This window comes from Panthera onca, chromosome A2 (assembly GCF_046562875.1).
Source record: "Panthera onca isolate mPanOnc1 chromosome A2, mPanOnc1 haplotype 2, whole genome shotgun sequence".
Lineage (NCBI taxonomy): Eukaryota > Metazoa > Chordata > Mammalia > Carnivora > Felidae > Panthera > Panthera onca.
The window spans coordinates 115,729,543-115,751,684 of record NC_138340.1 but is presented as its reverse complement, the minus strand read 5'-3'; the positions used below and the strand labels follow the sequence as shown (position 1 = coordinate 115,751,684).

The 22,142-nt window shown below is 36.5% G+C and overlaps 1 protein-coding gene across 3 annotated transcripts in view; it reads right to left on the bottom strand.

The window, feature by feature from the left end:
- STK31 (serine/threonine kinase 31) overlaps positions 1–14,634 on the bottom strand; it is a 76,520-nt gene extending 61,886 nt beyond the window's left edge. The window contains exons 1-5 of one of the 3 annotated variants that reach the window (XM_078441356.2): positions 14,523–14,634; positions 12,809–12,855; positions 12,668–12,720; positions 7,376–7,474; positions 1,732–1,806 (exon numbers count right to left, since the gene is read on the bottom strand). In XM_078441356.2, the coding sequence (XP_078297482.2) occupies positions 1,732–1,806; positions 7,376–7,474; positions 12,668–12,720; positions 12,809–12,855; positions 14,523–14,581 (333 nt within the window). In that variant the 5' untranslated portion in view covers positions 14,582–14,634. Of the gene's footprint in view, positions 1–1,731; positions 1,807–7,375; positions 7,475–12,667; positions 12,721–12,808; positions 12,856–14,394; positions 14,495–14,522 lie in introns of those variants that run through there. The other 2 variants (XM_078441349.2, XM_078441351.2) reach the window with 2 other exon arrangements.
- Between the last annotated feature and the right edge of the window lie 7,508 nt (positions 14,635–22,142).

Sequence of the window (22,142 nt, the reverse complement as noted above, 5' to 3'; positions counted from 1 at the left end):
TAAGTTAACTAGTTATACTAGTATCAACCAGTACTATCAAACTAGTTATACTAGTATCAAACAGTACTACTATCAGACAGTACCCCTGATTTCAGTTTAGGTCTTAATCCCAGGGTTGTGAGATTGAGCCCCACATCAGGCTCCATGCTGAGAGTGGAACCTGCTTAAGATATTCTCTCTCTCCCTTTCTCTCTATCTCTTCCTCCCTCTCTCCTCCTCTGCCCCTCTCCCCCACTCATGCTCTCTCTCTTTCTCTAAAATTAAAAAATAATAATAATAAATAAAAAGGTAAAGAAACAGCTAATATTTAAATAAACAAATCTATGAAGCTTATGGCCTCCCCTATCTCAAATGTTAAAATCAATCAACACTTCTAAATCCAAGTTGGAAACAGTAACACCTGAAAAGAAAGGCAAAATTCTCAAACTTCCTTTGGTAAAATTAAATCCATCCCAGGTGTTAGACCTAGGATATGAATTAAATTCACCCTCACATCCAGCTCTATTTAGAAAGTAAAAAAGAAAATGAGTTTATCATGAGGTCAAAGCCATCTTGCCCCTTAATTTTAAAAAGTTACAGCCAAAGCAAAAGCAAACACAATATATCATCTCCAGGTGTCAAACTGTGGGGAAAACATCTAATTAGAAAGATCTATTTCACCAAGATAAACCATTACCTGTGATGGTAATAAATCATGAGATTTTTTTTTTTAAGTTACTCTGAGAATTATTTGTTTTATCTTATCATATCCTTTTACACCAAGAAAAATATTTTATAAAACATATACATTTAAGAAAATATTTTAGGGGCGCCTGGGTGGCTCAGTCGGTTAAGCAGTCGACTTCGGCTCAGGTCATGATCTCGCAGTCCGTGAGTTCGAGCCCCGCGTCGGGCTCTGTGCTGACAGCTCAGAGCCTGGAGCCTGCTTCAGATTCTGTGTCTCCCTCTCTCTGACCCTCCCCCGTTCATCCTCTGTCTCTCTCTGTCTCAAAAATAAATAAACGTTAAAAAAAAAAAAAAAAGAAAATATTTTAACTCCAGTAAAGCAGATACAGGAAAAAAACAGTAAAGGAAAGCCTACAGAGATGCTTTTACACAGCCTGTAATGTGTAACTGCCATCAAACAGCCATTCAGAATCTCATCTCCACAAATCCCCTTAAAATCTCCCTCACGTTCAGTTTAAAAAAATCAAATAGCTAAACACAAAGAAAATTCATCACATTTAACCAAAGCATGAAAAAGCAGTAAGCCAATCTTCATTAACAATCTGCAAATCAACTAAGCAAAAGATAAAGAGAACTTCTTTTGAGTAGATCAAATGTTCTTTTCCTACTCAATCTTAATAGAATGAACTTTTAAAGTTACTTAGCAAGAACCAAACGTGACGATTAAGAACTGAGACACAAAGAGCCCACTGGTCAGCAAAAATCATTCACAAATTATGTAATCTATCCTAGGACAATGTGCAGTGATTATATGACAACTTAAATTCAGAAGGATATTCCTGAATCTAACCTGGATTTTTTTTAAGCAATTCACTCCTTTGTGTTCACTAGGTAAAAAAAAAAAAAAAAAAAATGTTTTAATCAATTTATAAGTTCATTTGAACCAGATCTTCAGATCTTATTACTACTATGTATAAGGAATGAAGGGCTAAATAAAAGCATCAAATTTTGGAACCAAAATAATTGTCACTCGGGGCAAAAAAAACCCGAAACACTTGCTCCTGCCTTTTCATCACTGATGATTTTCAGTACTTTGCATCTGTACCAACATTTATCTTCAGAAAATAATCCACCATAAATCTATAAAGAGAAAAAGAAAGTAAAATTATTTGGCACTTTAATGATTCAAAGTATGCTACATAGATCAGAATGGTTAGCATTTATTAAGTACTTACTAAATGGCAATAAGATACTCTGGTTTCTCTTCAGATCGCATAAATCTTTCGCCTTTTACTAAATGGCAATAAGCACCTTATATATAATAACTTATTTTATTCTCACAATAACTGTAAAAGGCAGATACTTTCTGTTCACCATTATATCCCCAAACTCATAAGCTACAATTCAAAGTCAGGCAATCTGATTTCAGAGTCCATAATTCAATTTTGCTTCTCAAAAAAAAAAAAAAAAAAAAAGACATAAAAAACAAAATTCAAACAAAAGCATACGCATCAAAGACTTAAAATCATGCTATTTTAATGTCTGAAGACATAACTGGTACAATTAATTGTTCTTAAAATATAAAGATGCCAAGTACATACCATAAATCTCAACCATGTGGGATCCATACATCCTACCAGCCAAGAAAGATTTTTATACTTTTTACTTTATATGTAAGGACTCTAATGTTATTAAATGGATAAAATTAAATTAGATAATATTCTTAATACTGAATTTTATTTTAAATTTATATTTTAATTTAATTATGTCAAATATAAAAACAAAGGAGGGGCGCCTGGGTGGCTCAGTCGGTTGAGCATCTGACTTCAGCTCAGGTCATGATCTCGCGTTTGTGAGTTTGAGCCCCACGTCAGGCTCTGTGCTACCAGCTCAGAGCCTGAAGCCTGCTTCTTATTCTGTGTCTCCCTCTCTCTCTGCACCTCCCTTGCTCACTCACACTCTATCTCTCTCACTTGCTCACTCTCAAAAATAGACATTTAAAAAAATTATAAAAAAGAACAAAGGAAAATTTACATACTTTATGTCAATTTTTCAATCTTAGCACTACTGACATTTTCAAACAGGATAATTCCTTGGCAGGAAGATGGGGCAGGGGCTCATTCCCATCCTGTGCACTGTAGGATAGTTAGCAGCATCCTCCTTAGCCTCCACCTACAATGCCAAGAAGCACCCTCTCCGGTGTGGCAACCAAAAATGTCTCGAGACACTGCCAAATTATCACCTGGGGGTGAGGGTGGGGGATACAAAATCACCCTAGGTTGACAATGACTTTCTTTTTTTCTTTTTTTTTAGCTTATTTGAAATCAAGAGAAAGACAGCGAGAGAGCACACATGAGCGGGGGAGAGGCAGAGAGAGAGGGAGAGAAAGAATCCCAAACAGCCTCCATGCTGTCAGTGCAGAGCCCAACATGGGCTTCATTCAATGAACCATGAGATTGTGACCTGAGCAAAAACCAAGAGTGGGATGCTCAACCGACTGAGCCACACAGCCATTTTAAATCATTCATTTTAATGATACATTCTCAACAGGGTAAATACTATTCTCAAGGAAGTGAAAACTCGTTTGGAAGAGAGGGGTGTCTTCAATATTACAATTGTTTGTAGCCCTCTAAAGTTCAAACCTATCTGACAGCATAAACAGATAAATAGTGTATCTATGGTGTTAATATGTCTTGAGGTGAGGAGACTCATTAGAGAAAAAATACCTTAAAAGGGCATATGAAAGGTTGGAACACTGCCTTAAGTGAAGTGTAAAATTAATTTTAAGAGTGCCTGGGTGGCTCAGTCAGTTAAGCATCCGACTTTGGCTCAGGTCATGATTTTGCAGTTCGTGAGTTCAAGCCCTGCATTGGGCTCTCTGCTGTCAACACAAAGCCCACTTCGTGAGACAGATCCTCTGTCTCCCTCTCTCTCTGCCCCTCCCCTGCTCAGGCATGCTTACTCTCTCACTCTCTCTCAAAAATAAACATTTAAATAAAAAATATTAATTTTAAGTGTATCACTCTGAAGTAAGACAAATTCACAGATTTTGAAGCAAAGATATATACAGTATGAAATACAAAAGTCCTCAACTTCCCAAAGCAACAAAGTACAAATCAATTCAGAAACACAATGGATATCTAACAAAGCAAATATTACAAAGGATAGGTATGAAATTAGCACTTAACTCTGGTTCCCTCAGCTAACATTCAAAAACTGGAGAGCAACAGAGAGCACAAATGGCAGGGTACATTCTCCCAACCATCTTACTTCATTTTTCAGCAAGCAAAAAGGTTTAGTAGCAAAAATAGCTCCTATCCAATTTCAAACTCTGCAAAAGGTCACATTAACCTTTAGTTAAGACTTTGTAATAATATGCTAATATAATTAAAAATTCAATATTAAGTAAGTGACACAAATGGAGCATCACTGCAACCCAGTGTACATAGAGGTGGGGATACTTGTATCCAAGAATAGAGCTGGGACCCAACAAAGCTGAGGAATCTGAAGTTTTTGACTCTGTTAGTGTGAATAATCACAAAAACCAGCACAAATACAACTCTATCTTGAGGAAATTTCAACACTTTCATAACTTTCAAACACTATCATAACTACACATGCACTCCCATTGTGCCAGGTACCAATCTTCTCCTCTCACAGCTCCACTATTTATAGCCCATGACCCAGCTACAGGATGAGAGGCAGATACTCATTCACTTCGGAAAATTTACAAAGTATAATCCATTCATAAGTAACCAGAGTGGCTGAGTAATCATTTATAATAGGAAATCTATTATTGAAACTAGTTTGAGTATTTTGTAAAGCAAGTAATTTATTTTGCATTCAACAGAGGAAAAGTGGGTATATTTTAATTTATAACACTAGTAAACACAGTCCTAGGCTACAAGGATGCTTAAAAAAACCCTAGAATTTCACAAATTCTAGTTAACCATTCTAATGTTCAGCTCCAACCTACATTCCTTCCTTCTAATCTCTTCTTTTTACACATTTTTATATATGCCATTGGGGTTGTAATTATTTTAAAATAAAAGTAATAGAGGCACATTATTAAAAGACAATCAAAGCATATCAAAAAAAGTAAGACTTCCTTACCAACACTCTTCAACATACACCTCCTAAAAATAATTTTACACTTACACTAATTTTACATATATGCTAGGATATGTTTATTTACACAAATGTGCTCATTTTACATCCACTATTGTATACACCTAATTCCATATTAAACTATAGAGATCTTAAATAAGAGATCTTATTTACAAACAGAGCTTAGAGTTGGGTGAGGCAAACAAGGCACCCATGGCCAAAATTTAAAGAGGCACTCACTCTGAGGTGTACGTTAGAGTGCCTCCTTAAATTTTAATTTAAATGTAAGTGCCTCCTTAAAATTTCCATTTACTTTACCATAGTATCAGCGTCTGAAATAACGAAGTATTCCAAATAAGGATCTACCACAATTCATTAATTATTCCAGTATCAGATTAACATCTAAGGGGGTGGGCTCTCTGAGTTTGAATACTTAATCCATTATAAACTAGTGGGTGACTTTCATAAAGTTATCATAGCCATGCTTCAATTTTCAAAAACACATAAAATAACAGCATCTGCTTCATAGGGATGCTATGAGGACTAAATGAGCTAATACGTGTAAAGTGCTTAGAACACTGTTTCAAAAGGATAAGATTCAATAAATGCCAGCTACCATTATTATTACTACTACTACTACTAGTAGATATTTAGTTAATCTCCATTTTACCTATTACAAATAATACTGCAATTAATCATAAAACACCTTTCTTTGTGTACTTATAAAAATGTCCAAAGGGTAAATTTTTGACAGAGAAATTGATATATCCAAGAATATAAGTATTTATTATTTCAAAAACACTCATTTACAATCACCTGGAATTTTTGAAAACAAAAATTCCAGTACAACTCAATAAAGAAAGGATGACTGTTTTGATAAGTGATGCTGGCATAACTGGATAACCATATGGGAAAAAAAATAAATTTGACTCCTACTTCACATCATAACCAAAATTTTCCTGGAGGTAAACCACAGCCCCAAATGCAAAAGATAAAAGCTTGAGGGGTTGGGAGGAAACATAGAATATATTCATGACCTTGGGTTAAGTAAAGGGGTCTTAGATAGGAAACAAAAAGTATATACCAAAAAAAAAAAAATTATAAATTAGACTACAAATGACATAAAGAAAGTGAGTAGGGAAGACACAGATAAGGAGTAGATACTAACAATACACATGTAAGACAAAGGACTCATATCCAAATTATGTAATGAATATATATAGAACTTCCTACATATCAATTAAAACAACCTTGAAAATGGGGAAAAGATGTAAAAAGGCACTTCACAAAAGAGGATATTCAAAAGGCTAATAAAACTATGAAAATAGTGGGGCGCCTGGGTGGCTCAGTTGGTTAAGCATCCGACTCTTGATTTCAGTTCAGGTCATGACCTCAGGGTCAGCTGTAAGATAGAGTCCCACATCAGGCTCTGTGCTGGGCATAGGGGCCTGCTTGAGATTCATTCTCTCTCTCCCTCTGCCACACCCCTATGTGCACTTTCTCTCTCAAAAAAAAAAAAAAGAAAAAAAAAAACCTATGAAAAACTACAACTATGAAAATATGGTGAAGCTCTGTACTCAGGAAAATAAAATCAGAACACCACACTACACCCACCAAATGGCTAAAATTTAAAAGAATGACAATGCAAAGGATTGATGAGGACAATGAGGAACTAGAATCCTCATACTTTGCTGGTAAGAATAAAAATTGGTTCAATACTTTCACCAAACTGTGGCCAGTACCTACCAAAGTGAAACATGCCTACCCCATGACTTAGCAATTCTACTCCTAGGTATGCAGTGAAAACAAAAAAGTTAATACATCCAACAAAAAACTGTGTAAGTATTTCATAGTAGCATTAATTCACAGTAGCCAAAAACTGCAAACAATCCAAACGGCCATCAAAGGAGAACAAACATATCAACTGTGGTGTATTTATATACAAGTACTGCATAGCTTGAAAAAGAACAACTACCAATACCAATACACACAATAATATGGAAGAATCTCAGAAATTCTGCTGAATGAAAGAAGCTAGACATACACAAAAGAGTACACACTGTATGATTTAAGAACAGATAAGTGAATTTTCAGTGACAGAAATCAGAATAATTACTTCTTGTTAGAAGGACTACTGATGAAGAATTGACTGAGAAAGGGTCTGCAGGAATTTTCCAGGAAGAGGGAACCATATCTTGATCTGAGTGATTACTATATCTTGATCTGCGTAAAAATTCTTTAAGCTGTACAGCTATGACTTGTGTGCATTACTGTATGTAAATTATACCTCAATTTTTAAAAAAAAGAAAAAAAATCATCAAAATTTTCTCCATAAAGATAACTTTTACAGATTTTTTTTCCAATCAGTGTCGAAGACAAGGATTGTGTTTTGTTCACCATTGTATACTCAAAGCTTACCACCGTAAGAGCACACAGTCCATAGTATTTTTGAAAGAATAAATTTATTATGACTATAGTTTATATCACTTCTAAAAAGTTGCCTCTCTTTTTCAAATACATCAAAACTTCCAACAATTATAAAATCTAAGACATAAGAAAGCCATCAGGAGAGGGAATAATTATACCCGAGAATATGGCTCACCTTCTTTGGATCAAGATTCCCAAAAACTGAATTGGCATGGGGACAAACTTCAGACAGTGAGCAACCAATCTTCATAATATCCTTATTTCTACTGATACTCTAGAAGGAAGAATAGCTATAGTGTAAAATTCAATAAATTATTTGACAGTGCTATACAACTGAGAGTTCTACTAAGCATTACTTAAAAGATTTTGGAGCATTCAAGGTGCACCTACATGGCTCAGTTGGCTAAGCGTTGGGACTCTTGATTTCAGCTCAGGGCATGATCTCTCGGTTCAAGACATCAAGCCCCATGCTAACAGCACAGATGCTGCTTGGAATTCTCACTCCCTCTCTCTCTGCCCCTCCCTCACTCATGCACTCTCTCAAAACATAATAAATAAACATTAAAAAAAGATTCTGGAGCATTAGAGATTAAATCAAATTCTTACAGTAACATTTTTTCATAATTCAAATGAGTTCTTTATTAAGAAGTGGTACTACGCTTTAGAAAATCTTTACTTTGCAGTGAGTTCAAATTACTTGGAATTTAAACTAAGAAAGCAAAAACTATTAAATCCTAAAATGTAATATAAACAATTGTGTCTGGATTTTACTATACATCTAATGGTTCAAAATGGATAGCATATTTTGGTCAAATGATGAGTCTTCTCATATATTTGTTGTTGGATAAAACAGATGTAAAAAAAAAGTTAAATGTATATAATCCTCTATACACAAATACTGCATCTAGTTAGTAAATTCATTTGTCATGGGTATGGGCTAACAATTTTGAATTTTTTTTTTTTTTTCAACGTTTATTTATTTTTGGGACAGAGAGAGACAGAGCATGAACGGGGGAGGGACAGAGAGAGAGGGAGACACAGAATCGGAAACAGGCTCCAGGCTCTGAGCCATCAGCCCAGAGCCTGACGCGGGGCTCGAACTCACGGACCGTGAGATCGTGACCTGGCTGAAGTCGGACGCTTAACCGACTGCGCCACCCAGGCGCCCCAGGGCTAACAATTTTGAAGTGTATACTAGGATCGAACAAATAAGTAAATATACCACAGACAATGATAGCAGGAAAGAAGTTACAAAAAAAAGAAAGAAGGCTAAAATGAACCTGCACTGTCAGATTAGAATTGGAAGATATTCATATGAACTCATAGTATGTATGTGTATATATACACATTTGTGTGCATATACATGCATATATGAAAGATACAAAAATATAGATATGTACATGTGTACGTTTTTATACACATATTTTTTCCAGCTCTGTCTGCTGACAGGGCCTAAAAGCAATGACACTCCATCAGCAAAAAGCACAACTAGTGCCCAGATCTTGATATCTAAACACCATTCTCCAATAAAAGGAACCAGGGTTCTGGAGAATAGTGGATTCCAGGATGAAGATAGGGAAAAAGATGATCCTGGAATTTTTGGTCATGCCAGAAAGTAAAGAAATGCTCAAAAAATAAATGGGGATATGTTTTAAAAGGCACAACAGCCTATGTGAATAATCTCCTGATGCCCAAAGCTGCAACAATGTAAACAACAAAATAAGTAGTGATAGTGCTGTATTATAGCCCATGGAATAAATAACCATGAGTCCATATTAACCTAAATAATTGAGTAAATGATTGGAGAAGATACAGCGCTTCCTCACAGAAGAATTCCAATTAATACATGCAGAAAGCATACGAAAAATTAAAAAAATCATCATTAGACAATGACTACAGTAATAAATAATAAAAATTTGTGGGTGAAAAGTTGAAGAGAAATACAACTACACAATCTTAATGTATCTCCCTCTAAAACATTTATTTATTTATTTATTTTCAGGGGGGGAGAGAGAGAGAGAGGGAGGGAGGGAGAGGGAGGAGGGCACAAGTGGGGGAGGGGCAGAGCGGGGGGGTGGGGAGAGAGAATCTCAAGCAGGCTCCACACTGTCAGTGCAGAGCCCAATACAGTGTTCAAACTCATAAACCATAAGATCATGATCTGAGCCAAAGCTAGACGCTTAACTGACTGAGCCACCCAGGCACCCCTAAAACACTTATTAATTACAAAAGGAAAAACAGTAACTTTAAAGTGAAGAAACCCAGCAGATAGCACCTTAACCAAGTGGATAAAGGTTAACATTATCAATAATGATTTATCAATATCATGAATCCCCAAGATAATGCACTAGAAAGGACAAAGTATCATTTCTGTAGTATTACAGCCAATCTATTTATGAAAAACCATCAAACAAATCTAAACTAAGAGATGTTGTATAAAATAAGTGACCAGTACTCATCAAAACTTTAAACTGAGAAATAGTCTATAAGTGACCAGTACTCATCAAAAATGTCAAAATCAGTAAAGACAAGGATAAATCAAAGGACAAACCAAAGTTAGAAGAAACTAAAAAAACATGACAACTAAATACAATGAGGGATCCTAGACTAGAAAAAAAGATGGGAGCACCTGGGTAGCTCAGTTGGTTAGGCATCCGATTCTTGATTTTGGCTCAGGTCATGATCTCACAAGGTTCGTGAGATCCAGCCCTGAGTGAAGCTCCTTGCTCACAGTGCAGAGCCTGCTTGGGATTCTCTCTCTTCCTCTCTCTCTCTGCCCCTCTCCCACTCACGCATGCATGCGCTCACACTCTCTCAAAATAAATAAAACATTTTTTTAATTTAAAATGGAATTTTAAAAAAAAGACAATGAAAAAACTGTTGAAAGTTGAATACAGGCTGCAGCTAATTATCTGGCTTTGTTTAACTGTATTATGGTTATGTAAAATGTTAGCAGTACCGGAAGCTACATGAAGGGTATAAAGAAAGACTCTGTACTAATTTTATGACCTTCCCATAAATCTAAAGTTATTTCAAAATAAATAATTAAATGTACATATATGTTCTTAATATATCAACAAAATATTTTGTAGCTATATGACTAAAATAAGGAAATATCTTTCTTTCAAAAAAAGGTGAAGGCCACTTAGGATTCCTTCAGCTGCTACTCATTCCACTTGGCCTACCAAAAATTCTCATATAAGTGGCCTATATGGCAGAAATCCATGGAGTCAGAAAAACAGAGAGTATAGGTGAGAAGAACTTCATCTTGATCAGCCTCCACATATTTGTGAATATTTATTCTTTATTTATATCCCATTCCAACTCCAGTCAAATTTTATAATTTGCTTCTTGAAATAATCATTCAATTCATATGAATGCCATTAGTAGCTTTAACTCTTAATCTTTTCATACATTTATGACATGTTTCATAACTTCTTAAAATGTTTAAATTTCTACAAGGCCTCCACTTCATGGTTGATATCAGAGGTTGGCAAATTTTGGCCTCCACCACTTGCTTTGGTAAATAAAGTTTTAATGGATCACAGCCACATCTATGTACTGTCTTCGTAAGCCTTTGCACTACAACAGCAGAGCTGACAGAGTTGAATAGTTACTATAGACTATATGGCCCACTATCCTTAAAAATATTTACAATCTAATCTTTTACAGGAATAGTTTGCTGACTCCTGGTTTAAATAATAACTCCAAATTCGGGTGCCTGGTTGGCTCAATCGGTTAAGCATCCGACTTCAGCTCAGGTCATGATCTCACAGTTCGTGGGTTCAAGCTCCACATCAGGCTCTCCATTGTCAGTGTGGAGCCTGCTTCGGATCCTCTGTCTCCCTCTCTCTGCCCCCCCTTGTTGGTTCTCTCTCTCAAAATAAATAAATAAATTTTAAAAATTAAAAAATAATAACTCCAAATTCAATCAACAGCTTCACAAAAAGGTCAGTTGAAATCAAAGTCTACAGCTGCACTGATCAATAGGCAATACCCTCCTGAAATGTAGCTAGTCTGATTTGAGATAGAGTATACTGTAAATCTAAAATACACATCAGGGGCACCTGGGTGGCACAGTCGGTTAAGCGTCCGACTTCAGCCAGGTCACGATCTCGCGGTCCGCGTCGGGCTCTGGGCTGATGGCTCGGAGCCTGGAGCCTGTTTCCGATTCTGTGTCTCCCTCTCTCACTGCCCCTCCCCCGTTCATGCTCTGTCTCTCTCTGTCCCAAAAATAAATAAAAAACGTTGAAAAAAAAATTAAAAAAAATAAATAAATAAAATACACATCAGATTTCAAAATTTAATATGAAAAGGAAAATAAAATACTTATAAATATATCTGTGTTGAAATATTTTGGATATATTGAGTATATTAAAATTTATTTCACCCTTTCTTTTTAGGTTTTCATGAGTCTGCTAAATTTTAAATTACTTATGTGGCTCACACATTTCTACTGGACAGTGCTGGTCTAGAAAATCTTATTTAAGCTATGAGCTTAAACATATCTATCATCTAATCTGGGACATTGTTGAGTGACACAGTTGCTATTAATACAGAGACAACATGCATAAAACATTTGGGTAGAATATATTTGCATAAGCAGAAAATATTTGCATAAGCAGAAATACAAATTTACCACAAGTTTTCTATGAATACCACCCTTCCACAGTGTTTTCTATATAGATATAAGAACAGTGGTTAATCGAATTCTTCTACAACTTTTCTTCTCGTAAATTCCATTTCCCGTATTGCCAATTCACTCCACCACCACAAAAGAGTTCTCATACTGCAGTTCTTACAGAAAAATGCCATACCTTTCCCTCCCATATTATGTGTAGTTCACAAAATTAAAAACTAGTGAGTAATTGTGTAATTAGAGGAATTCACCTTTTTGAATTCTAGAACACAAGCATTTTGGTACTTTGCTTTATATTTAAACCTAAGGAAACTTATCTGACTTGAAGTCCATAGAAAACTATAAATGTTCCACTAGTGCTTCCAACTTCATGATGAAAAAGAGATTATATGTCAAATTCAAAGTTAAAGTATTAAAAAAAATTACATTAAAAAGTTAGTATCTTTCAAGAAACAATCTTATAAAAGACCCCTAGATGGGGCTATAACTTCACAAATACAAGTTTCTTAGTGCATTCAGTAATTTATGCAGCCTAGATTGTTGGTGTTAAATTGAGTGTAATTCTGAAACCACAACTATAATCTTGCTGCTTTCTTTCTTTTTTAACTCAGTGCATTATAAGCATACTACTCATAACTCAGGTAGTAAGTCCCAGCTGTAACCAGTGCGCTTCCAAAAATGGCTTGTGTTAAATGTTCAATAATTAGGCACTGAGAATGACAAGGATATCTATATTCTGGGGTTTTTGTTTTTGTTTTTGTTTCTGTTGAGCAGGACCTGGGTGGGTGGAGGAAAGGGATAGGGAAAGAAATCAACCAGGCTATTTACCTGGGCCCAAAATGTTACCGCATCTTCCACATGACTTCCAACCACATCTTCAACTAAAACCAAATCAAAATGCAAAGAAAATTAGAAATTAATCAAGATTATCTAGCTCTTATATCCAAAAATAATTTTTAGTGTCAGTACCTTTATTGTAATGTGTATCTTCATCCATCTGGGCAATTCCTGAAAAACTGAAACAATTCAATACCTTAAATTAAGTTCTAATAATCTGTCCATTCACAGTAAATCAAGAAAGCCTAAACTATATAATGTTCAAATTCCTGCAAGTATGTTTTGTTCCTAAATAAAGTTATCAAAATCCAACCTCTATATCAAACATGACCTGAGAGATTTTCTCCAATAATTCTTGTCTTGAGTATACTGTACTCTGCAATTTCATCATATACAATCTCCATCTTTTGAAATTATCTCTTTTAGCCAAGATTTTACAAATTTACACTGAAGTAGATATCTAGACACATTCTAGTCAGTTACATAAATCAATACTTCAGAACAATATGCATATTCTTTCAAAAAAATTGATGCCCTCCCAAAAGGAGAGCAGGACTTCTACAATTCAAACAAAAAGAAACACTACAAATATATAGAGACCAAACGCTTCAGACTGGTAATCAATTTTATTTAAAAGATACAGTGATTTCTATTTTTGAAGAGATATTTCAATTAAAGACTGCAAAATCAAATCAAATTTTGCCTATTACTTCAAAACTAATTTTCATTATATAGTATTATACGTTCTAACTCCAAAATATTTCAAAATAAATGTCTACTCGTTTATAACTTTATCATTAATATACTAGAATACTGCCCTTTACATAAATGTTAGTTCTTGGAAGGAAACAGAAAACAGACTTCTTAAGAGCTTTAAAAGTTACCGAAGAACTGTGTTACACCAGAGTTTCAAACGCTCCCTCAAGTACTTACAGAAAGAGAAAAATTGTCCCAGGTTAAAAAAAAAAAAAAAAAAGTCAAAAATTTTAAACTTTTATTCTTCTGGTTTTTGTTATACCTTATATAGTTTTTTCACATACATTAAGCTGCATGAAAAGGTATTCAAAATACGTATCCTACCTCCACTACTGGTCAAAAATACTTTATTTAATAGAGCAAAAAGTCGTAAAACCAAGATGAAATGTTGAGAGAGACTGTATTTCTCTGTAAGCCATTGGCTTAGATTTAGTAAAACTGAAAATATCTGGAAATGCCGAGAAGCTGTATGGTTCATCATAAAATCTGATTTTAAAAGGGGTCAAAAAGACTTTCCCGCGATGATTATGAAGAAACCGGCGCTGTACCCGCTTCCAGCAAAAGTGGATTACCAGATGGCACTTCCAAATCTCCAATTCGTGGCAAAATTCGGAATAAGTGAGTCCAGGTTGCCCCTTGACACCTATTTTCTGAGGGATTTTGAAGTTTAAATGGCACAGAATTTGCGGGAAGAGAATTCCACCCCACAACAGGCCTGCAAATCCCCATCTCCACCGAGACTACGTAGGCCCAAGTTATTTGTAAACAGGTTTCGCCTCGCAGCCCTGCACTCAAAACCGGGGGTGCCCGGCACCCTCAGAAATAGGTGGGCGGCTCCAAGGCGAAGGAAGGCCGGGAAATGGGCCTTACCCCATACTTGGGAGCCCTAAACGGCAAGCAGAGGTGAAAAGACGGTCCTTGCGGCGGCTACAACCGCACCTACCAAAAAGACTACCACTGACCTCACACTTTCCACCACAGAAGCTCCAGAAAAGTGCCCCTGACCCCACATGCTGGGCCCTCAGCCCTCCACCGCCCGCCACCGCGGCTTGCCGTCAGCCCGCCGTCGCGCACGTGCAGAGAGACTTACCGCGCTTGCCTAGGTCGCTCAGGCCCCGCACTGCGCTTGCGCCCACGTTGCTGCGCCATCACCCTGGCTTTTCGGGAGCCGCTGCTTGGTTCACGTGGCCGCCAAAGCCTGGGGCCTGAGGCACGGCGTGCTGGGCGGGGCCACGCACGGGGAACGCTGCGCACAGAGGCTGCAAGTGCGGGGATTCCTGAGCTTCCGCGCTCCACGCGCGCTGGCAGGTGGGAGGTTAATTTTACAAGGCTTCAAATAATGACGGAAGAGAGTGGTTTGGATTCCACAGTCTACTAATTTGCTCATATTGATTTAAATTTTAAAACGACCGAAATAGAAGAATCCCAACATTTGTTATACAAGTTGGAAAATAAGTAAATGAAATGTGACTTTTAAATCAGTAGCTTTACAAGCACTTCCCAGCCAAACCTTGGCATCAGATCTTTCTCTTGTTGCGGCCTTTTTTCAGGACAATAAGGAACAAAAATTAGTAGAGCTTAGCTGTTATATGCACCTATTTGTGGCAAACTTTGCACAACAGTTGAAAGTTATCTCTGTTGGGCGCCTAGGTGGCTCAGTGGGTTGAGCTGGGTTGAGCCCTGGTCTCTTGATTTCGGCTCATGTCACGTGAATTTAGCATGAGCTCATTTAACATTCTCATTCTCTCTCTCTCTCTCTCTCTTCCTTTCTCTTCCTCTCAGAATGGAGCCCATCTCTGGGCTTGATTTCACAAACTGTGAGATCATGACCTGAGCCAAAATCAAGAGTTGGAGGCTTAATCCACGGAACCACCCAAACACCCCATCCCTGTTAATTTTTAACAGCTTTGCTGAGGTATGATTAATGTCCAGTAAACTGCAGTTATTAAAAGTATGCAATTTTATAGGTGAACATATGTGTACAACTGTTGAAATCATCCTCACAATCAAGGTAACATTTCCTTCACCACCTTCAAAAGTATCCTCATGCCCCAGAAAAATACTTGGCTTCCCCCCCACCCCCACTCAAAGTGACAGGTTCTGCTTTCTGTCACCATACATTAGTTTGCATTTTCTGGAATTTGATGTTAATGAAATCATGCACTATGTATATTCTGTCTGGTTTCTTTCACTCAGCATAATTATTTTCAGATTCATCCATTTTGTCATGTGTATAAACAGTTTACTGCCCATTATTGCTGAGTACTATTCCATTACATGAATATAACACAATTTATCTACCTTTTAATAGATATTTAGATTGTTTCCAGTTTGGGATTGTTTCAAATAAAGCTGCTACGAACATTCATGTGCAAGTTTTTGTATGGGCATATGCCTTCATTTCTCCCAGGTTAATACCTAGGAGTAGAATGTTTGGGTCATATTATTGCATGTGTTTAAATTTTTAAGAAACTCCTAGACTATTTTCACAAAATAGTTTTACTATTTTATATTCCCACACCAGTGTTTAAGAGTTCTAGTTGCCCCGTATCCTCATCATCATCTTATACAGTCTGTGTTGTTGTTGTTATTTTTAATGTTTATTTTTGAAAGAGAGAGAGAGAGCATGGAGGAGGGGCAGAGAAAGAGTGAGACACAGAATCTGAAGCAGGCCCCAGGCTCTGAGCTGTCAGCACAGAGCCTGACTCAAGACTCGAACTCATGAACCGTGAAATCATGACCTGAGCTGAAGTTGGACACACGACCGATTGAGCCACTCACGTGCCCCATATATAGATTTATTTTTCTTTTTCTGTATTTTTATTTTTATTTTTTTAAGTTTACTTACCTTATTTTGAGAGGGGGGGAGAAAGCAGGGGAGGGGCAGAGAGAGAGAGGGAAAGAGAGAATCCCAAGCAGGGTCCACACCAGCAAGGCAGAGCCCCAGTCAGGGCTCAAACTCACAAAGGATGAGATCATGACCTGAGCCAAAATCAAGAGTAAGTTGCAAAAAAAAAAAGAGTCAGGATGTTTAACCGACTATATATGGTCCATGTTTTTAAGTTTAGACATTTATGTACAATAGCATCTCCTTGTAGTTTTAATTTCCATTTCTCTTGACTAAAAATGTTGAGCATCTTTTCATGTTTATTTCCCAACCATACAACTTCTTAGGTAAAGTGTCTGTTCAAACTTGTTCCCATTTTTTAACTGAATTCTTTCCTTATTGAGTTTTGCAGTTTGTTACATACTGCGGATATAACTCCTTCAAATTTGCAAATATTTTCTCGCAGTTTGTGGCTTATTTTTTCATTCTTTAAAAAGGGTATTTCAAACAGCACAAGTTCTTGATTTTGATGAAGTCCAATTTATAAGTTTTGTCTTTTATGGATCATGCTCTTGTGTTGTATCTAAGAAATCAGTGGCTAACCCAGTTCACAAAAGCTTCCTATATTTTCTACTAGAAATTTTACATGTTTAGGCTTTGTTTAGATCTATAATTCTTTTTGAGTTCATTTTTGTATAAGATGCAAAGCATGAATCAAAGTTTATACTTTTGCATTTGGATGTCCAGTTTTTCCACCACCATTTGTTGAAAATGCTATTATTTTTCCATTGAAGTGCCTTAACATCACTGTCAACAATCAACTGACCAGGGATCCCTGGCTGGCTCAGTCAGTTGTCTGACTTTGGTTTTGGCTCAGGTCAAAATTTCACGGTTTATGGTTTTAAGCCCCGAATTGGGCTCTGGGCTAATGGCGTGGAGCCTGTTTGGGATTCTCTCTCGTGCGCATTCTCTCCCCCTCCTCCCCCCGCCCTGCTCACTCTCTATCTCAAAAATAAATAAACATTTTAAAAAAATCAATTGACCATATATGTGTAGGACTATTTCTGAATTCTCTATTCTGTTACATTAATATATTTGCTTTAGTCTAAAAACACACCATCTTGATTATTGTAGTTTTATAATAAGTATTTAAGACTTATTATAGGCAAATACTTATTATAAGGCAGGTACTATAAGCCTTCCAATATTGTTCTCTTTCAAAATTGTTTTAGCATTGCAGTTCTGTGTGAATTTTAGAATTAACTTGTCAATGTCTACACACACAACACATACACAAAGTCTGCTGAGATTTTTATTGGAATTACATTTAATCTATACACTGAGAATTGACATCTTAACAATATTGAGTCTTCTGATCTATGAACACTGTGTATATATCCCCATTTTTTATATATTACTTTATTTCTCTGAGCAATATTTTGTATTTTTCAATGTTTTTTCAATGAACAAATTTTTCAATGTACAAAAGGTTTTGTACATCTTTGTCTAATTTATCCCTAAGAATTCTTTATGCTATTGTAAATGTTATTATTTTCTTGATTCCAATTTCTAGTTGTTTTGTTGATAGTATATAGAAATATAATTTTTGTATATTGATCTTATTTTCTGCATCCTTGCTAAATTCACTTATTTCCGGTTTTTTTAATATATTTAATAGAATTATCTGCATATAAGTCACACGCAAATGAAGACTTTTACTTTTGCCTTTCCAATCTGGATATCTTTTCTTTTATCTTTCCTTATAGCAATGGCTAGAACCTCCAGTATGTTGAATGCAAGTGCCAAGAGCAGCCATCCTTGCCATGTTCCTCATCTGAGGAGGAAAGCATTTGCCTTTCAGCATTAACTATGATGTCAGCAGTGGCTTTTTAGTAAATACCCATTATCAGATTGAAGAAATTACCTTAATTCTTAGTTTGCTGAGAGTTTTTGTCTTGAATGTGTGTTGAATTTTGTCAAGTACTCCTACATCTATTAAGATGGTCATGTGGTTCTTTTTTAGTTTGTTAATATGATGAATTATATTAATTTTCATGTTAAGACAACCTACCATTCCTTGGAAAACACCCATTCAATCATGAAATATTATCCATTTTACATATTCTTAGATTTGCCAAAATTGTTAAGAATTTTTGTATCTATGTTTGAGAGGAATTAGTCTGAAACTTTCTTTTCTTGTGATGTCTTTGTCTGGTTTTCATATCGGAGTAATGCTGGCCATATAGATTAAGTTGTAAAGAATTCCCAACTTTAATTTGCTGGAAAAGGCTATATAGAATTAGTCATCTTTGCTCCTTAAATGTTTGGTAAAATTCACAGTACAGCCATCTGGGCCTGGAATTTTCTTTGTGGGAAGATTTTTAAGTATAAATCAGTTCTTTAATTGATATATGAGCTAACAGCATACAATAAAGGGCTAAACAGGTTATCTATTTATTATTGAATGAGCTTCAGTTTTTGTATTTCAGGGAATTTATCTATTTCAGTCTAAGTTGTCAAATTCATTGGCATAAAGTTGTTTATCACATTCCCTTATTATCCTTCTAATAGAACATATAGTGATGTCATAACTCTCATTCCTAATATTGGTGTTTTGTGTGTTCTCTTTCTTTCTAGCCTTTGCTGATCAGTCTGGTTATAGAGGTTTATCAATTTTATTGGTCTTCTCAAACAAACTGTTTTGTTTTATTCATTTTCTCTATTGCATTCTGTTTTATATTTCTGCTTTGGTCTTTATTATGTCCTTTTTCTTTTTTTAGTTTTCATTTTCTCTTCTTTCTCCAGTTCCTTAAGTTGAAACTGATTTGAAATCTTTCTTCTTTTCTGATATAGGCATTTGATGCTATAAATTTTCCTCTAAATACTGTTTTAGCTAAATCCCACAAATAGTTTTCATTTTCATTCAGTTAAAAGTATTTTGATTCCTTTTTTTACTTTTTTCCTCTACCCATGGATTATTTAGATATTATATAACTTAGAAATTTTTGGAGATTTCCCAGATATATTTGTTACTGATTTCTAATTTAATTCCATTATGATCAGAAGACATCATGACCTGAATTATCTTAAAAGTATTGAGACTTGTTTTGTGACCTAGAGTGTGGTCAATCTTAGTAAATGTTTCATGTGCATTAAAAAAAAATGTGGGTTGAGTGTTCTGTAAATGTCAATTACATAAAGTTGGTTAATAGTTGTTCAAGTCTTCTATATCCTTACTGACTTTGTGCCTATATAATGCTTTGGTCAAGGGAGGCCCCTGGGTCATTGACTCTGACCCAAACCTACAGCATCTGAACAGTATCTGGGGCATGAAGCAAGTGTTGTCAATGTAGGCTCAAGGACTCTATCAGCTTCTAAGTAGAGTATATCTGTCCCAATTATATATATTTAGGTACTTTAGAAATAAACAAAAAGTTGGGCCAGATACATTATACTCACTGGGACAGACTTTGGTTAGGACTCCATTTATCACTGGGTTGCATACAACCAGAGGACCACAATGGTGTTTTGGGTTCTTTGGGATCCATATGAGCTCAGATGCTATATCCAAAAGTCCTTGGTTGAAAAATCTGAGTATTCCTCTTTCTCCACTGCATAGTTACACTAATGGGTGCCTCTCTGGGGCAAGTATATACATGATGTTTATCATGTATACTGGAGGACCCCTCCTCAAGGGAATCTGGGCTCTCCCTTCTATGAGTGGGCTCTAGATCTGACCTACCTGAAGTCTGAAAACTAGGTGAAGAATACAGTAGTTACACAAGTGGATTTACAAACCAAATAACAACCTAATCAGCTGTCCTTCTATCTTGCCCCTTGGAACACCACAATTTTAAATTCCTTCACAGATCCATGCCTTGGTATCCATTAATTATGTCCACTGGGCATCTGACAGTTCAGTTCCACAACCTGGCCTTCAACTGCATCCCATCATCTACATTGATATCAAGGAGCCCAAGATCATGGCAGCATCTTCTACCATCAATTCTAGCCTGTAGATGTCAGCCACAGCCAATCTTCTCAAAATTGCCAGTATACTCTTCACCATTACATTTTTTATTGCCTTAATTGTGAGTGTCATCTGAGCCTTCACAGGGAAAATGCTCAAGTGGTAGCTTCTGAAGTTTCAAACAACACATCCATTCTAACATTGTGACTTCATTGAGTTTTGTGACCCCTTCCTCAATACCATGCCAGATAAATTCTAGCATTTCCACCATATCTTCCAGATGCCACCCTAGCAGTGTTAGGACCAACTCCAGATATCTAAGGCATTAAAACCCAAGTTAGGAGTTTAAGTGCTACCATGTTACTCTCTCCTATCAAGCCATATATTCCATCCCCCTCCAACACCTTTGAGACCTACTCCCAGGCATATTTCCCAGGTTCCTGCCAATACATTTTAAGAAGAACCTGCAGTTCATTCAGTTGTAACTTATCCTCCTATAGGAAGGACTGTATTTCCCCACTTAGGGTATGCTGAGACCTGATCCTAATTATCAGTTTGGAGTAAGGAGAGGTAGCAGGGGTGGGTCTTGAGGAGGGCAAGTATCATCTTACAATGCAAGTGCCCCCAATAAATTCTATGCAGGATCTCCAAACAAGTGTACACTGATCTCCATCAGCAAAGTGGAGGAGAAGAGTCTGCTTCTGTGGCTCAGAGAACCAAGGGAACATCAGAGTTCAAGTTTCTCAGGCTCACCAACACAAATATTCCCATTCTATGATCCAAGGTTCTAATCTTTTCCTGTCAGCATGCTGACTTTGCTGGAGGAGACGATTGAGGCTGTGCATTCAGTTTCCTTTGTGGCCTTGCCACCTTTACTATTTGGGCTGGATCATCAGCACAGATTGCCAGCGTCTGCAGATGAGATTTTTCCTTAAAGAGTGCTATGGAGGCAGCACTCTGGCTTTCACAGCATACCTTGACTTAAATAGCTAACATGAACCTATGCCATTTTCTTTTTTCAAGCTTGTTAAAGCAGTTAACAATAGCTAACCAACATCTCCAGCTTTATAATTTCCATTAGTCTCATTTCACTGTAATGCCACAGCTACTGTGTAACCTAACACTTCACCTTCCACCTACACTCTACCCAAATCCAATTCAGAAACTGTGACGCATCCCCGTGACAGAAGTTATCACTACACCACTTACCACTAGCTATTGGGTCTTTGTTATCATCAGTCCAGTGAATGATCCAGTCACAGAATCCAAACCAGAGGGTTTGCTTTTTAAGGCCATTCCTGGTACCCATCTTGGCCTGGGTTTACCAGCCACCCAAAAGCAAAGCCTAAGACAAATACTCACATACAGGTATTTATTTGAGAAGTAATCTGAGGGAATCAGAGAGAAGGATCAGAAAGGGAGAAGTTAGAGAAAGCTAACATAACAATATATTATGGAGTTGGTCACAGCTATGGGTGACTGGTGCTCAATCCCACAGGATTTTCTGAGGAAGCTTATAAAAGGCATCTCAGAACTATCTTCCTAGGAGATGGAAGAGAGCATTTACCCATTAGTCAAGGATGGTCCTGAGGTCATTAATTCCCCCATATATTTCATACATCTATGATGCATCCCAAGTCACAGTGTCAGAAGATCCCTGGAGAAAAAAGCGAGAGAGTCATGAAATGCTCCCAAGATGAAATGCCATCAAATGAAATTTGTACTTTTGTCCATAAGAAGCTGTCAGAGTCTGCCTCAAACTGTTTCACAGCAGTAATGGAGTAAGAGGTGGGGCCAAGAGGATTTGAAGTAGCACACGAGAAGTGTCAATACAGTTATATACAACCCATAGTTAACAAAACAACTTAAAAAATCAGTAGACACCACTAGAAAATGATTATATAATTTTAAAA